General features: G+C 43.2%; 2 protein-coding genes across 6 annotated transcripts in view; one reads left to right on the top strand and one right to left on the bottom strand.

Annotated features, from left to right (window-relative positions):
• Positions 1-8,159, bottom strand: part of FARP1 (FERM, ARH/RhoGEF and pleckstrin domain protein 1) — a 291,156-nt gene extending 282,997 nt beyond the window's left edge. For 3 of the 5 annotated variants that reach the window (XM_061171147.1, XM_061171146.1, XM_061171142.1), the window contains exon 1: positions 7,452-7,551. The gene's annotated coding sequence lies outside the window, so the exon portion shown is untranslated. The other 2 variants (XM_061171145.1, XM_061171143.1) reach the window with 2 other exon arrangements.
• LOC133076333 (basic proline-rich protein-like) lies at positions 5,937-9,009 on the top strand. Its single transcript, XM_061170907.1, has 3 exons — positions 5,937-6,015; positions 6,917-8,617; positions 8,738-9,009. The coding sequence occupies exons 1-3, from the start codon at positions 5,937-5,939 to the stop codon at positions 9,007-9,009; spliced, it is 2,052 nt and encodes a 683-aa protein (XP_061026890.1).
• The last annotated feature ends 9,379 nt before the right edge of the window (positions 9,010-18,388 follow it).

The following is an 18,388-nucleotide window of genomic DNA, read 5'->3' on the forward strand; positions in this document are numbered from 1 at the left end:
TGTTAAATGGCAGATGAAAGATCAAATCTTCCAACCTGTCAGAATGGCTATCATCAAAAAGACAAGAAATAACAAGCGCTGGTGAGGATGTGGAGAAAAGGAACCCTCCAGCACTGTTGATGGGAACGTAAATTGGTGCAGACACTATGGAAAACAGCATGGAGGTGCCTCAAAAAAATTAAAACTAGAACTATCATACAATCCAGCATTTCTACTCCTGCGTATTTAACGAAAACGAAAACACTAATTCAAAAAGATACACACACCCCTATGTTCACTGCAGCATTATTCACAATAGCCAAGACATGGAAACAACCTAAATGTCCACTGACAGATGAATATATAAAGAAAATGTAGTATATATACACAATGGGATATTACTCAGCCATAAAAAAGAATGATATCTTGCCATTTGTGACAACATGGATGGACCTGGAGGGGATTATGCTAAGTGAAATAGGTCAGACAGAGAAAGATAAATACTGTATTTTCACTTATATGTGGAATCTAAAAAACAAATGAATAAATATAACAAAACAGAAACAGATTCACAGATACAGAGAGCAAACTAGTGGCTGCCAAAGGCGAGGAGGGTGGGGCGATGGGCAAAATGGGCGAAGGGGATTAAGAGGTACAAATGACCTGTTATATAATAAGTAAGTCACAGGGATGTAATGTATAGCACTGGGAATATAGTCATTAATACTGAAATAACCTTTGTATGGTGCATAATCTATAAAAATATCAAATCACTATGTTGTACGCCTGAAACTAACATTGTAAGTCAACTATACTTAAATTAAAAAACAAAAAACAAAAAAAGACAAAATATGTTTTAAAAAGAAAGATAAAGTCTTCCAATTAATGTATCAGTCAAGATGCTTTGGATGGCAATAACAGAATTAGAAAGTGGGGAAACTTATTGTTTATTACACTAAGTCCAGGTCTGCGTTATTTGGTATACAAAATTAGCTATTATTTAGTGTAGTAAGCTCCAGGTGCAGGAAGATCAGTGACTAAGTGAGGCCCACAAGAACTCTGCTTCCATCTTTCAGCCCATCATCCTCTTGCCTTCATCCCAAGGCTAGTCACAATTTTGGCTGCTGTGGTTCCAGGCATCACATTCAGTCCAGCCCTTGGGTCTCTCTTTCAAGCACAGAAATATTCCCCAGATCCTTCTTCAAAGACCAACAAATGTTGGAGGCTTCTGAGAAGCACTTTGCTTAAGGACAAAAGGAGCGTGAAGAAGGCTGTGCCATTATTGGCCCGACGACACCAAATGTGTAAGAGTAAAAAGCACGGAGCTGCAGCAGCCCTTCGCCATAACAGCCAATCAGGCTTCAGCAGTCTAATTAACCACTAGGCAACAAGCCAGAGTACAAAAAGCAGCAAGCTGGGATGGCAGGGTGGAAGGACAGAAAGAACCTGGGTCCCGGGTGATGCTGTGAGCTGAGGCATTGAACCGGGAGCCCCTTCCTTCTTATTATTACTTGAGGCAACTAATTGTTTCATGACTTTCACTGCTATCAGTCAAAGATTCTATCACGGGAAGATAAATGCACTCTTGAAGTTTCCTTGATGTTTTAGGAAAAGAGCACCAATAACTTGCCCAACATCACATTTTAACACCTATACTCCCAACTCTTGTTACCTTTGATCCCAATCTCTAACTTCCATATTCTAAAATGTCATGGGGTTTTCCTTATACAAATTTTTAAATTTTATTTATTTATTTATTTTTCTTTTCCATTATGGATTATCACGGGATATTGAATATAGCTCCCTGTGCGCTACAGTAGGACCTTGTTGTTTATCTGTCCAATATAAAATAGTTTGCATCTGCTAATCATCTCCTCAAACTCCCAATCCATCCTTTCCCCACCCTCCTCCCCCTTGGCAACCACAAGTCTGTCCTCTATTTCTTTGAGTCTGTTTCTGTTTCAGTCATTACAAAAATTTTAATTCAAGTCAAGCAATATCTATTTACCTTCTATGGGCAGGAGAAACAAAAATCAGGAAAACGTACCTTCTGACCTGACAACAATGCTTGTTATCTGGTTCAGAAAATGAGGAGAATACATAAGTAACACTATATAATTCATGCCAAAATAGGGAAACTAAACTCCTATTACAAGCACCTACGTATGCCATTCCAACCTCTTTTTAGAATGTTACATCTTGCTTTTACCCAGGGCTCCATTTTTTGTACTGATTTCAAAAATATTTATTTTCCACAATCTTTCTGTGTGCTAAAAGAACAAACAATTCAATTTTGAATTTCAGAAATCTATTTGATCATAACCTTAAACACCTTGTTTCCCCAGATTTTCAAAATAAGCAGGGTTTGTTTTTTTGTTTTTTCATTTTCATGTCTTTTCAACTCAGTTTTAGTTAGGAAAGAATAGAACTGCTCCATCCCCATGAAGTAAATGGAGACCGACCTCTTGAACAGAGCAATATTAGTCTATGTCTTACACACAAAAATGTGTTATTTTTCCAAAGCTGAAAAAATTCCCTGACCTTTAATAAGTTCAATAAGTAGACCATGTACAATGTTTCCCTAATAACTTTTGCTCTTCAAAAGATACCATTAAAAGAGGAAAAGATTAAAAAAATAGCCCAGTAAAAATATTCATAATACATAGATCTAACAATGAACTTGTATATAGAATATACACAGAACTCCTATAATTGTAAAATAAAATGACATTAAGTATATGCAGTTTATTGTATGTCAATTATACTCAAAAGCTATATAAAACAATCAGACAAAAATCAATGAAAAAGAACAAAGTGTTATGGACACGGCACAAAGGAAGATAGACAAATGGCCAAAGAGCACAGGAAAACTTATCATTTCCCTTTCAGGGAAATATAAAATTAAACCACAAGGAGATACCACTACACATCTACCAGAATGGCTACAATGAAAAAGATGGATAATTTCAAGTGTTCATGAGGATTACAGTACGTGGAACACTCATATATCATTGGCGAGAATGTAAAATGGTACAAACACTTTGGAAAAACAGACGGCAGTTTCTTATAAACATACACTTATCATAAGACCGAGCAATAAAAAGGAAAACAGACCTCCGCACAAAGACTTGTTCACAAATGTTCATAGCAGCCTTATTCATAGCAGCCCAAACTGGAAACAGCCAGAATGGCCAAGGGTGACCAGATCAACAAACTGTAGCACATCCAGACACTAAAATACTACAGGGCAACAGAAAGGAACACACTGATAAGATGATGGAGGAAGGGGGAGGGAGGAGGGAAAAGAAGCAGATGGGGGAGGAGAGAGGGGAATAAAAGTAAAGGAGAAATTACATCTAGACGTAGTGAAACTGCAGCACTCCAAAGGATCTTAAAAGCCGCCAGAGAGAAAAGACAGACTATTTACAAATAACAGTTAGCCTGACAGTGGACACTGCGACAACAATAATGGAACCAAAAGAGAGTTGATTAATACAGGATCAACAATCCAGAATTGCGCGCCCAGGTAGTTTATCATTCCGGAACAAATTTAAAGGCACACAAAAACTGAGGTTACCCCCAAGAGATGCTCACTAATGGAACTTCTAAAAAATATACCTCTAAGAAGGAAAGGGAAAGTTATCCCAGAAGCTAATTTTTTCAGGTAGGTTTTACTTACTTCTTCATGCTTTTATTGTCTGATTTTTTTAAAAATAAGCCTGTATATTTTTACAATACCCAACTTTAAAGGTTAGCTTAAATTGTTAAATTAGAACAAAACAGGAATGAAATCAAATACCAAATTTTCAAATTCCCAGAACAACAACTTGTCAGGGCTAATATCAAATTTCCCTTAAAAACCTTAAATAATAACTTGAAAGGACATGAAAATTAGGTTTACTTATTCACTCAACAAGTATTTAGAAAGGGTTTGCTATGTGCCAGGCACTATACTAGATCCTGAATTAATATGATGAGAACAAAAAAATGAAAGTCATATAATACTGGATTTATAAGTCTTCTAAGATACCTTTATGAAAAGGCCAAAGTCTGCACACAAAGTGGAGTTATTCTTTGGTGAGGAACGTTACATAATAGAGAGTTAAAGGTAATCCAGTTTGGCCTGAGGCCCTTTTGTTTGAAAATGTATGCACAAATATGACCCTTTTACACATGAAATTAATTCAGTGTAAATGATGAATTCCCATGTTAAATTGCCCATCCTTGCCGTCTGATCTCCATCCCACATTAGATAAGAAAACTGCCTGAGTTCATAGGCAGCACTGAGCATGCTGAGGCACACTGTACCTCATGGTCCCTGGTCTGTTTCACAAGTATCAAAGGCTTAGAGCACCCACATTTAATACGCACCAATTGTCCACTTCTGCTCAAAGCATCCACTTGGCAAAACATTTTTAACTGACTTAAACCAGGAGGAGGGCAGCCTATAAAAAGCCAGTTTCTCCACTTTAAAATAAACAGTTTCTGGGGGCTTCTTGATTAAAAACAAAGGCAGCATTTGGCATAAAAGGACTGGTGAAATCAGTATTTCAAGTAATTTTGAATGGAAACCGTTGGGCTCTGCTCTTCCCAGACATGTGGAAGTGCTTAAGGCAGTAACCTGGCGGAAACAGAGGGTGAGGGGCCTATGATGAAGTGAGGCCACAGCAGAAACTCTAACCATTAAAAAGCAAGGAAACATTTTTTTAAAAAGTTGATCCACCGCTTCCCATTCAATAGTCAGGCTTGGAGAGCCCTCCTTTCAATCAAAAGTACCAAATAATACGAGAGGTGCAGCCCCAGGAACCTTTAAAAGCCTACCCTCTCCCCTCCCAGGCAATGGTAAGCAACACTTGGAATACCTGTGCACCCAAAGTAGAAAGGACTTGAGTGACTGTATTTGGGGATTATAAGAGCCCTTCTCTTGTCTGTAGCATCTTCAGTTCAAGGGGAAAGTGCATTTCACTAGGCAGGTCTCTGAAGTAAGCAAGGCCACTTACAAAAGCTTTTGCTGTCAAAGCACTAGCCAAGTACCTACAAATCCATACAACTTTCCTCATCCTCTGCGAAAGCCATAATGCCGTCTTTCCTAAAGTGTTCAGTATGCAAAAATTGGGCTCCTGTCTCTTCTCCAGCATTCTCTAACCTCCTCAAGGATGGAAAAAGGTTTTCTTTTCTGATGTCTATCACAGGCACCCTCCTTATAAATATATATCATTTTCCAAATAAATTAAACTCTTCTATGAATATTAGAGCTCAATGAATATTAGAGGATGAATTCCACTTTTTTTTAAAAAAAACTAACCCTTTCAATACTATATTCTATTCTTATCTTCTTAAAACCATTTCCTTGGACAGTTTCTTAAATAAAAAGCAAAACAAAAATATTCACCCAGGTTCCTCATGGTCTGAAGATAATTATGGCATAACTGCAACATACCAGAAGAAAATTATCTAGGACAGATTTTTAAATCTCCTTTTGGTAAATTTGGCCCGCAGAGTACCATTAGTATTCTATTAAGACCTAAGGAATTCAATCCCTGTATAAAATTCCAGAAAAAGACTAACTATGTGAAAAAGGACATTATAAACCTACCTTCAGGATTCCCACAGGGGAAGAACACCTTAAATAAAAAACCACACCCCAACTCACAGGGGGCATGCTACTGAATCTGTGGCCCCGTGGAGCACAGCTACATAATCACCAAGTATTTCAAGTTTCTCGTCCACATAAAAGAAAAAAGAGATTCTGGGAAGCACTAGGCTAGCAGCTCACTATTTCCACCAACACCTCGCCCAGTAAGCCAGCCACTGGCCAATAATGTGTCTCTTCGTTTTACCCAGAAGCAGCTCTATCAGCCAGACATTCTAAGAACACAAACGTTCCATTGTGCTTGGAGTAACTCCAATATTGGTGCCTTGCTGCAGAACGATGCTGCAGGAATATAAAGTGAGCCATGTGGATGCTGAACCCACACGAAGAGCATCATCAGGAAGTGTCAAACCCAGAAGACCAACCCCCCGGAAAGGCTGAAGGTAAACCCCCGGCCAGAAGGCTGTGGAATGTGGGAAGACAACCAAAGGTAGGAGACTTCAGAAGGGCCTGCCTGATGGCAACAATGAGGACAGTTTTTAAGGCAAATGTCCCAAAGCTCTCAGGACCAAAAAGGCCTTTCTTCCTCCTTTCTGTCCTGTTTAGACTGAATAAGAAAAGCAAGACAATGCTGGAAGATGTTCTGGAATGGGCTTGGCCAAGTCACCACATGCAAAGCACAGTGAACCTAACCCACTGCTTGGCTGGGGTTTGGCTCTGCTGAAGACCCTGCCTGCTGGGTGGGGGAGATGGGGGTCCCCAAAAGCCCTGGCTAAGGGGGAACCGTGAAACAGGGGAGGGCGGGGTTGAGCAAGTCAAACCTGGGAAACTAACAAGAAAGACATCAACAACAATAATAAAATGAAACAGCCAGAGGCCACCATGGTACTCCAGAAGAATCAGAGACAGGCTGAGCCGGCTAAACTGTTCCAGATGAAAGGCAATCTCTCCACATCTCAAGGGGCTGATCTGATACCAGGGTCCTCGTTTCTTTGTGCGCCTCACCTCCCTCGTTTCTGGGGGATCCTGCACAGACTCCAGCTGGGCTCCAACTGCCATAAACGACATCTAGACTGATTACGGGGAACTCATTTTTTTCCCCTCAAACAAAACACACACACACACACACACACACACACAGACGCACACACTCTCAAAGGTCTAGCAGGATCACACAGCTAAAGTTTCCGGAACTTAAATCGTAAAACCACAATCAGAAGTTGTTGTTTGGAAATATTCACCACAAAAATCTCTGTCCTTTGCTTAAAAAAAAAAAAAAGAAAGAAAAAAAAAACTTTGCTCTTCATAAAGGTTGGCGGCAAAGAAGGACAAAATCTAACTTAGGCAGAGGGCGTGTTCCTCTTTGTCACCCACCGGGGTCCTCGCACCGGCGTGGGCGAGCGGAGGGCACCCCGGCAGCGCGGTGGCACCCGCGCCAACGGCCACCTCCCCGGCCCGCGGTCGGTCGCAGGGGCCGAGATTGCAGCCGGAGGTCCGGAAGCCGCGTCCGGCGCTGTCAGCGCGCCGGGTGGGATGGGAGGAAGAGGGGGAAGGGCGCCGCGGGGCGGGGGAGACGAGAGGGGACGCGCGCGGAGCCCGCAGCCCGAGTCCCCGGAGGTGAGAGGAGGGTGCAAGGGGCGGCGCGGAGCCCGGAGGCCCCCGAGCTCCGGCTATTGTTGCCGGGCTGCCCCGGGCCCGGAGGGCGACTCTCCCGCCTCAGTAGGGGAAGCCCGGTCCCACCCGCTGCCCCCTCCTCCGGGCAGGACCCGCGGGCCACGCAGCTACCTCCACCCGCGCCCCGGTCGGTCGGCTCCGGGCGCCCGACTCGCACAAGTTGCCGCCAGTCCGCCGGAATCATTGTTCGCCGCGCGCCTCCTACCTCCACGGCGCAGGCGGCTTCGGCTCCCACTCCCGGCCTCCGGGCTCCGCAGCTCCGAGTTCCCGGCGGCCGAGGGCGCGGCGGCTCCGGCTGCGCGTGCGGCGGGGACGCTCGGCTATTAATACCCGCGGGCGGCGGGGGCGGCGGCGGCGGCGCGGACGCGCGAGCGGGGCTGGCGGTGGCCGGCCGAGGTCCGAGCCATCAAAGGTGGCGCGGGGAGGAGGGGAGGGCGGAGCAGGCGGGGTGGGTGGGGAGCGGGCTCAGGGTCGCCATGGCCGCCTCGACGCCGGGCCGAGCGCCACTCGCGCGGGGAGGAGCGGCGCAAAGCGGGCGGCGGCCGCGTCCCCGCCCCGCGCGCCAGCCGAGCGCCCGCAGCCCTGCGCCCGCGCCGGCCCCGCCGCCTCCAGACCGGCAAGCGGGAAGTGAAGGAAGGCGAGCCCCTCCCCGGGCCGGCCCCTCAGCCGGGGGGAGCCCGGGCGCCGCGCAGCCCGAGCCGCGGGGACAGCGGGAGAGCCACAGCCCCCTCCAGCGTCCGCGCCCGCGACCTGCGTGCCGGCGCGCCCCACCCCGCTCCGCCCCGCCCCGGGGGCAGGTGCGCCGAGGGGCCGCCCGCCCGAGCGCCCCTCCCAGGCCGGGCGAGCCCACCTCCGATCCGCGCCTTACTTGGTCCTACGGCCGGAGCCGGTCTCTCCGCTCGGCGCCGCGGGGCCGAGCGCCGGAAGCTCCGCGGAGTGCGCTGCGCCACCAGGGACGCGCCAGTCCAGCCTCTGTGGTTGAAAGCGAGCTAAGGCAGCGGGAGACGGGCGCACGGGCAACACCAGGAGCAGCTGGAGGAGGATCGGTGGCGCGGACCCTGCAGGTCGCTGTTGAGGTTGTGCAAGGGGGAGCCCCGCCCGGGTGCCCACCTAGGACTTTACGTTGTCGCGCGGACAGCGGCGCTTCGCAGGGACCCGCGAGCACCACCCCTTCCCCGGGGCCACAGGAGCGGGCTTCCGGCACCACCCTGGGCTACGAGGGACTTAATCCCAGAGGGGCAGTTGTCACCTCCCCTCCCCCCGCCGCGGCCCCGCGTCCTCCACCCCCCGCGAATCCCCCGACAATCCCCACCCCTACTCTCCCCCTCCGAGGACAGGAGCAGTGCCCCGCGGGGGGAAGGAGTGAAATAGGTTAGCAGGTTTGCAGATTCCTGTTCAGAGCTCCCGGAACTCGTTGGAGGAGGGAGCAAGATTCAGGACCCAGCAGGCAGGCACCTAAGGGGGGAAAAGTCTCTGTCCCCCCCCCTCCAGCTGGGAGCTGCCGCTTTACCACCTCCATCCCCCTTTCCTCAGCCCCTGCCCTTGCCCTTTCTCCTCCTCGCTGTGGATGGGCCCGCTGCACGTGGAGGGAAAAGGACGCGCGGCAGAAGGTTAGAAACGAAAGCGACCCTCTGCTAGATGCCGAGGCTAGTGGGCACCCGCCCCTGACGGCCGCTGACCCCAGAACCCTGGTCGTTTTGCGCCTTAGAGAAGTTTTCAACCTCCAGCCTGGAGGCAGGTTTCTTGGGAGAGGCCACGACTGAACTCAGAGAGGAGCAGGACAGGGGCCCCTGTGGGACAGTGGGTCCACACGAGAACACGGTGCCTGAGAAGGACGGGGGGCACCTGTGCGTAGCTAGTGTGAGTAGTTTCTGGAGCAAAGAGACATATTTTGAGTTTGAGGTGCTGAACTGTATTTTTTTTTTTAAACGCCTGTATATTTGGAGAAGGTGGAAGTAGAAAGGGTCATCTGGGCCTCAAACCTGAAAAGAACAGCAGATGGGAAGTTTGTCATCGAAGAGAAGCAATTGTGGGCTGGAGGCGTGGCTCTGGACAAACCATAGATCAGAGGTTTCGGTGATTCTCTGAGTGTGCTTCTCGGACCTGTAGCGGTAGCAGCACCCGGAAACTTTAAGAAATATAAACTCTTGGGCCCCTCCCCAGACCTACCTTATCGGGTTCTCCCACCTCAGTGGGCATCAGAATTGCCTGGCGAGCTGATTCAAAGAACTGCTGAATCAGAAACTCCAGGAAAGGGAGTCTGGAGTGGGCTTGAGAATGTGCCTTTGTAACAGGTTCCCAGGGGGCGCTGGGCCCACACTTTGCGAACCACCAAATTAGAGTACTGGGTCTCAGGATCACAGAATCACCTCAGACTTGAAAAAAACCCTCAACGCCCAGGCTTCACCCCAGCCAAATATATCAGGATTTCTGGGGTGGGAACCCAGGCATCGGTATTGTTAAAGTTCTGGAGGTGATTCCAATGCGTGGCCAGGACTGTGGCAGACCTGGGATTCTGGTAAATGCAGATCTGGTTTAGTAAGCTTGAGGCACGATATTTCTAACAAGCCCTCCGGTGCTGTTATTTTTTTTTTTTTTTTTTTTTTTGCTAGTCCGGGCACTTCACCCAGTAGCAAGCCATACCTTACAGCTAAAACCGAAAAACTTGTAGAAATCACAAAAAATTAGAAAAGTGACATTTACCCAGTCACTCTTTGGAAGACATTTTCCACATGCTACAGTGTTTATTTCATCTTTTTTTTTTTTCATCATCTTCTTTCCATGTCTGGAATAAAGTTTGTGTCGTTTCGCTCTTAGCATGTGTATGATCATAATATTGAATACATAACATCTGATGCTGGTTGTTTTTTTGATTTTGTTTTTGAGGGAAGGTGACTTTTAAAGGACGCAGTCTGAGGCTTTACAGGCAGAGGGTAGTAGCCAGTGGGGAAGAAGGAAAAGAAAGACGAGGGCAGGTTTGGGGGCTCCCGCTGGGAGAGCCAATTCCCCCAGTTCCTTCCAGCTCTCACAAACAAACATTCTGGGTTTTGTACTTAATCTCATTGAAAGCACTTTTTAAATTCCTTTACCTAAAAAGCCAGGGCTACCTGGCCTGGAAAATCTGCCATCTGGAAAATCAACCCCTGAAAAACTGAGGTGTTTCCTTGTCATTTTGTGTCATTTATGCCTCGTTTTCAGATTTCTGATTATAAAAATGTATAATTACCTAGGTCCCCTTTATAACCCATGCCATCAGGTTACTTAGAAATCTTCCTGAATTAAGTAGTGTTCCTGTTCTTAACTTTTCCTTTTGTTGATTTTAGCTATTTTTTTATTACAATAAATGTGTGTACATGATAAATTAAGAAATAATTAAACAGTATAGAAGGGTATTAAGTAAAGCGTAAAGCACATAAGGGACCCTTCCCCACATCCCCAATTTCACTTCTCAGAAATCATTTTCCCATCAGTTTTTAGTCTTTCAGAAACTTTCTAAGCTTAAACAAGGGCGTGTGTGTAAATCTTTTATACTAAAGTGATGACGTGTCACAGTGAAATGAAACTTCTTATTCCACAGTTACCACCCCCTCCCCCCAAACACACCACCACCACCACCACCAACACGTTTCTGGGTCGGAGAAGTCTCTCTGTTGGGGGCAGTGCTGATCTCTGGACATGAGACTATGAGCTGTCCGTTAGATGAGGACCACCATAAGCAAGAGGCCGCATAGTGGTTCTCCAGCTGCCGGTCCCAGATCCCTCACCATCTCAGACCAGGAACCAGGGAGTGAGTAAAGAAGTGTTTTGGAGAGGGTTCTCCAGCCCTATCCCGTTCCTCAGCCATGCTGGCCACACCCTGCCTTTTCCGTCCTACCAGCTAAGGACACCATGAAGCAAAGAAGAGCCATCTCTGTTGTGCCCTTTCCAAATTCCTGATCCACAAAATCCATGATAAAATTATTTTATGCTGTTAAAGTTTGCATGGCTTTCTATGAAGCAATGGATAACCAGGATACCCACTAACCAACTGTGCTTGAGAACGCTTATTTCTTACACTTTTGTTTTTTAAATAAATAAATTTATTTATTTATTTATTTGGGCTGCGTTGGGTCTTCGTTGCTGTGCTCAGGCTTTCTCTAGTTGCGGCGAGGGGGGGCTACTCTTTGTTGCAGTGTGCGGGCTTCTCATTGTTGCAGAGCACAGGCTCTAGGCACACAGGCTTCAGTAGTTGTGGCACGTAGGTTCAGTAGTTGTGGCTTGCGGGCTCAGTAGTTGTGGCTCGCGGGCTCTAGAGCGCAGGCTCAGTAGTTGTGGCGCACAGGCTTAGTAGCTCCGTGGCATGAGGGATCTTCCCAGACCAGGGGTCAAACCCATGTCCGCTGCATTGGCAGGCAGATTCTTAACCACTGCACCACCAGGGAAGTCCTACTTACACTTTAAGCCCACACTGGGTATCGGCAAACTTTTAAAATTTGTCAGTTTTATAGGTAAAATGGAAACTTACTTTAAAATTATCCACTGATATTTCTTTATCCATCAATTTTTATATCCTTTGCTCATTTTGCCCTTGGGGTGTTTGTCTTTTTTGTTGATTCTTAATATCTTTATATTGATAGTTAAGGAAATTAGCCCTTTGCTATCATATAGTGAATATTTTTTCTGTTTTGACTTTGTTTATGGTGCTTTTTTGCAACAAGAGGTTCTTAACTTTTGTACTGTCAGATTTATCTGTTTGCTTTTCTGTTTTCACATTTTTGCATCATGCTTGAAAAGTTTTCCCCACTCAAGGCTTTTTAAAAATCACTATATTTTCACACTTTAACAGTTTTATTTTTATATTATAAAATCAATGTATACAATATTTATTTGGGCGTAAGAAATGAGACACAGATCCAACTTTTCTTTTTTCCAAGTGGATAAACAGACACCATTTAAATAATCCATCTCTTCTACACTTGTTTGAAATGCCGATTTTGTCATATAGTAGAGTCCATATTCTTTTCCACTGATCTGCCTATTCTTGTCCCAGTAACAAAATGTTCATAATATATTTTACCCTCTGATAGAACTTATGCTCTATAATTTCAAAGTTTTCCTGGCTAGCCTTAGTATTTGTTTTTCCAGATGAACTTTAGCATCATTTTGTCAAGTTCTAAAAATAATCATACTGCACTTTGATTAGAATTGCTTTGAAATTTTAACCCTCAACTATAACTCCTCCTAAAGTTTCTTCCTTTCTATGTACAATAATAATAATAGCTAAAACATATAGTTGTTAGAACTTAGTGAATGTTAACTCATGTAACTGACACATCAACCCTGTGAAGTAGGAAGTATATTATTATGTCCATCTTACAGCTGAGGCTAAGTAACTTAGCCAAGTCCACATAGCTAGTAAATGGCAGAGAAGGTGATTCAAACTCAGGCAGGCAGACTCCAGAGGCGATGCTCTGAGTGGCTATGCTGTGTTTTGCCTCTATATTCATAAATCTAGGACAGCTGGAGAAAAGTATTAAACACATACTTCTTTTAGGATAGAAAATAGAATAGATAAAAAGTAAGGACTTTTGGTCATATTTTTTCCACTTCACTTTCAAAAGGAGACATTTAGGAGGAAACCAGAGGAAGGTCATGGATTGGAATCATTTTGAATCTGGCCTGTGTTCTCACCTTTTGATTCTCAGAGAAGGAAATGATACCTAAGGGGAAGGTATATCATTGTTGATGGTTACGTGAAGCATTTTTCATGGTTCAGAAATGCATTGAGAGTTGAAGTAGGAATGAGCAGGAAAATGTGTGTGTGTGTGTGTGTGTGTGTGTGTGTGTGTGTGTCCATGGTCAAGATAGCAAATATCTTCGGGCTGTAGGTATGTGCGATAACCCATACAAAATCACTCTCATGCTTAGAAATAGGCAGTAGGAATTCCATATGTACCTGCATAATTACCTCCTTTTTTAAATTGGACCTCCACACATTTTAAGGCAAAAATAAAGAAAAATGTTCTTCCCCACCCCACACTCCGCCCCAACAATTGCTGCTAAAATCCATAAGTCTAATGCACACTGAAGGATCATCAAAAGATAAATTTTAAAAGAAATCACCTAGTTGCTCCTACCTGGATGGGATGAGGGACAGCTGGTCACAAGGACGCCTGCATCTCCCAGCTTTACTTCCCTCAATGTATCTAAGCTAAAGGCAATGAGTTCTCTCAACTCCCAAATTACCACTACCTCTGGGGGGGAAATCTTTTTGATGAACTGGACGTTAGCAGCGTCTTTACCCTCCTGCATGGGATCAAGCCTGCTTAAATGCAACTCCTAATTCTTGAAAAGAAAGTGAATTCAATCTAAAGCCACACCTTTTCCCTAAGCAGTGGAATGGTGCTTTTCCCAGCAAGAAGAGCCCTGTTCTTTAGCTCATCAGTAAAGGGGTTGAAGATGAACAAACATAGCAAGAAACTGGTACTTGATTGAATTATTCCTTTTTATCCTTTTCCTACAGATTGAGACTACTAGTGAAAAGGAGGAAATAAAGGCATATCATTTATGAAATAATTTCTATCCTTTAACAAATTAAAATCCCTATCATACATTCAAACATAACCTAAATAAATGTGCAATGCCTCATCACAGAGCATCTCTAAATATTTCTGTTCTATCTCTGAATGAGGAGTAACCAAGAAAAATGGACCTAAATGACAGTAATCTGAAGTTAATTTTCTTACAGTTAGAAGTTTTGCAACACCAAAAAGAGACAGAGAGAGAGAGAAAGAGAGGATTTTCCTTTCCTAGAAATGCTTAAAATTAGAGTAGATTTGTGTATTATCAGTGGTATACTCACTGTGAGACTGAGAAATTCCACTCCTATGTATTTACCCAAGAAAAACAAAAACCTATGTGCGCAAAAAGACTTGTACGAAAATGGTCATAGCAGCTTTATTCATAAAACTAAAAAAACGGGGTCGGGAGACAAACAGACGCCCATCAACAGGAGAGTGAAAAAGTAAGCAGTGGTATAATCATACACAATGGACTTACAACTCAACAAGAAAAAGAAATGGACTTCTGATAAATGCAAAACACGGATGAATCTCAAAAACATTTTGCTGAGTGAAAGGAACTTTACACACAAAAAAGTACATATTGTACTTTTCTATTTGTATGAAGTTTTACGACAAAACCAAATACATGGAGAAAAACTCAGAATGGAGGTTGTCTTTGAAATGCAGAGGGTGAGGACTGGAAGGGTACATAAGAGAATTTTCTGGAGTTATGGGAATGTACCTCGATAGAGGTTTGGGTCAGACAGATGAGTTTGTCAAAACTTAGGGAGTATACACTTCAGATTTGTGCATTTCATCATATGTAAACATTATCTGAAAAGAAATGAAACAAAACAAATATTGAACTCTAGTTAATGATATACACGCTGAGGTATTTAGGGGAAAAGTGCTGATGTCATTTACCTTGAAATACATTTAAAAATAACGTCAATTAAAAATGGGCAGAAGACCTAAATAGACATTTCTCCAAAGAAGACATACAGATGGCCAACAGGCACATGAAAATATGCTCAACATCGCTAATTATTAGAGAAATACAAATCAAAACTACAATGAGGTCCCACCTCATGTGGGTCAGAATGGCCATCATTAAAAAATCTACAAATAACAAATGCTGGAGAGGGTGTGGAGAAAAGGGAACCCTACTACATTGTTGGTGGGAATGTAAATTGGTGGCGCCACTATGGAGAACAGTATGGAGGTTCTCAAAAAACTAAAAATAGAGTTGCCATATGATCCTGCAATCCCACTCCTGGGCATATATCCAGACAAAAGTATAATTCAAAAAGATACATGCACCTCTATGTCCATAGCAGCACTATTCACAATAGCCAAGACACGGAAACAACCTAAATGTCCATAAACAGAGGAATGGATAAAGAAGATGTGGTACATATATACAATGGAATACTACTCAGCCATAAAAAGGATGAAATAATGCCATTTGCAGCAACATGGATGGACCTAGAGATTATCATACTAAGTGAAGTAAGTCAGAAAGAGAAAGACAAATACCATGTGATATCACTTATATGTGGAATCTAAAATATGACACAAATGAACTTATCTATAAAACAGAAACAGACACAGACATATAGAACAGACTTGTGGTTGCCAAGGGGGAGGGGGAGTAGGGGAGGGATGGATTGGGAGTTTGGGATTAGCAGATGTAAACTATCATATATAGAATAGATAAACAACAAGGTCCCACTGTATAGCACAGGGAACTATATTCAATATCCTGTAATAAACCATAATGGAAAAGAATATAAAAAGTATATATGTACATATATATGTATAACTGAATGACTTTGCTGTACAGCAGAAATTAACACAACACTGTAAACCAAATATACTTCAGTAAAATAAATTTTAAAAAATAAGGCTGATTGATGAATGGCTGGAGGGTTAGATAGAAGGACAGATATCTGATGAAGGAGAATAAAATCTTAATAGTAGAAATTTGGTGGTGGGAAGCATGTTCACTATAAAATTTTTTCAACCTTGTCGTATGTTTGAAATTTTTATAATAAAATGATGAATTCCACTCCTAGGTATATGCCAAGAGAAATGAAAACGTATGTCCACACAAAAACTTGTACACAAATGTTCACATGAGCATTATTCATGATGGCCAAAAAGTGGAAACAGCCCGAATGTTCATCAGATGATGAGTGGATAAACAAAATGTGGTCAATATGCACAGTATTATTTAACAATAAAAAGAAATGAAATACTGATACAGGCTACAACATGGATGCACCTTCAAAACATTATGCTAAATGAAAGAAGCCAGTCGCAAAAGACTAAATATTATATGATTCCATTTATATGAAAGGTCCAGAGGAAACAATTACATAGAGACAGAAAGTAGAGGTAGCCTTGGGCTGTGGGGATTGGAGGGAAATGGGGGATGATTGTTCATGGGTGTGGGATTTCTTTTTAGGGTAATAAAACTTTTTAAATTGTGGAGTTGACTGTGAAACTTGGTGAATATATTAAAAGCCACTGAATTGTACACTTTAAATGAGTGAATTGTATGGTATGTGAATTATAACTCAATAAAGCTGTTATTAAAAAATACTGGAAAAAATTGTTAGGATTAGCCCTATTATCACAATCAATCGCCCTGTCAACTACAGGTTTTTTTTTTTGTAGTGATGAATATAAAGTCTTTATTAATTTGAATTTGACTCATTTGGAATCACTAATCATTCATGCCACAGATTTTATCTCATCTTTTTTTTCAGATCTCTCACTCTAGATAAAGCAGAAACATCCTTATCATATGTTCTAAATGTGTATTTTAATACAAATTTCTTAATAATGAATACCTAAATTCATGAAACATATGAACCTGGTATTGATCTTTCATTTGTCAAGCTGATTCTAACTGAAGGGCTCAGATTCTAGCAGATGGGTTTTTGTTTGTTTGTTTAACAATTCTTAGTTACGAATGTCTCAGGCAAGGGCATTAGATATGCCTGTACACTCCCTGCTGGTCACCTAGGTCCCTGTGACGTCCCAGAGGGAAAGAAACATGGGAAATGAGTGCGTGTAAAACGAGGAAGTTATTACATATTTATATATTGAGGCCACAGGATCTCAAACTTGGGTGCATATTGGAATCACCTGGGGGGCTTTTAAAAAACACTGGTGCCTGGGGCCTCCTCCCCTTCGCTGAGATCCTGATGTCTGGGGTGCAATCTGGGCATCAGGATTTTTTAGAGGCCCCCCCCAGGAGATTCTAGCGTATAGCCAGGCTGAGAACCACTGACCTAGGACAATATCCCGAGCTCTGGAAGAGCCGGATTGGATCAGAACCTAAATCCAAATAGTGGGATCTCACCCTTCTCTAAGTGGTCCCAAGACACAAGAACCCCCAGCAAGAGTGAGTGTGTGTTAGAGAGAACAACATGGCAGAGCATGACTTCATCATCCTCTTTTAATTTTTCAAAAAGAGAATACACAACATGATTTCAAATCCAACTCTATTAAAAAGTATTTCATGAAAAGCTTTCCTCCTATCCTGTCCCCCTGTGGCTCAATTCTCATCCCCCCTCACACCCCCAAAGAGGTCACCACTACTAATGGTTTCTTATTTATCTTACTAGGGAGCTCAAGTCAATCCAGACACAGTATATGTTTTTTGTTTGTTTGTTTTTTAATCAGTCATCAATTTTATACACATCAGTGTATACATGTCGATCCCAATCACCCAATTCAGCACACCACCATCCCCACCCACCGCGGTTTTCCCCTTGGTGTCCATACGTTTGTTCTCTACATCTGTGTCTCAACTTCTGCCCTGCAAACTGGTTCATCTGTACCATTTTTCTAGGTTCCACATACATGTGTTAATATACGATATTTGTTTTTCTCTTTCTGACTTACTTCACTCTGTATGACAGTCTCTAGATCCATCCACGTCTCAACAAATGACTCAATTTCGTTCCTTTTTATGGCTGAGTAATATTCCATTGTATATATGTACCGCATCTTCTTTATACATTCGTCTGTCGATGGGCATTTAGGTTGCTTCCATGACCTGGCTATTGTAAATAGTGCTGCAATGAACATTGGGGTGCATGTGTCTTTTTGAATTATGGTTTTCTCTGGGTATATGCCCAGTAGTGGGATTGCTGGATCATATGGTAATTCTATTTTTAGTTTTTTAAGGAACCTCCATATTGTTCTCCATAGTGGCTGTATCAATTTACATTCCCACCAACAGTGCAAGAGGGTTCCCTTTTCTCCACACCCTCTCCAGCATTTGTTGTTTGTAGATTTTCTGATGATGCCCATTCTAACTGGTGTGAGGTGATACCTCATTGTAGTTTTGATTTGCATTTCTCTAATAATTAGTGATGTTGAGCATCTTTTCATGTGCTTCTTGGCCATCTGTATGTCTTCTTTGGAGAAATGTCTATTTAGGTCCTCTGCCCATTTTTGGATTGGGTTGTTTGTTTCTTTAATATTGAGCTGCATGAGCTGATTATATATTTTGGAGATTAATCCTTTGTCCGTTGATTCATTTGCAAATATTCTCTCCCATTCTGAGGGTTGTCTTTTCGTCTTG

Source organism: Eubalaena glacialis, chromosome 16, assembly GCF_028564815.1.
Source record: "Eubalaena glacialis isolate mEubGla1 chromosome 16, mEubGla1.1.hap2.+ XY, whole genome shotgun sequence".
Classification (NCBI taxonomy): domain Eukaryota; kingdom Metazoa; phylum Chordata; class Mammalia; order Artiodactyla; family Balaenidae; genus Eubalaena; species Eubalaena glacialis.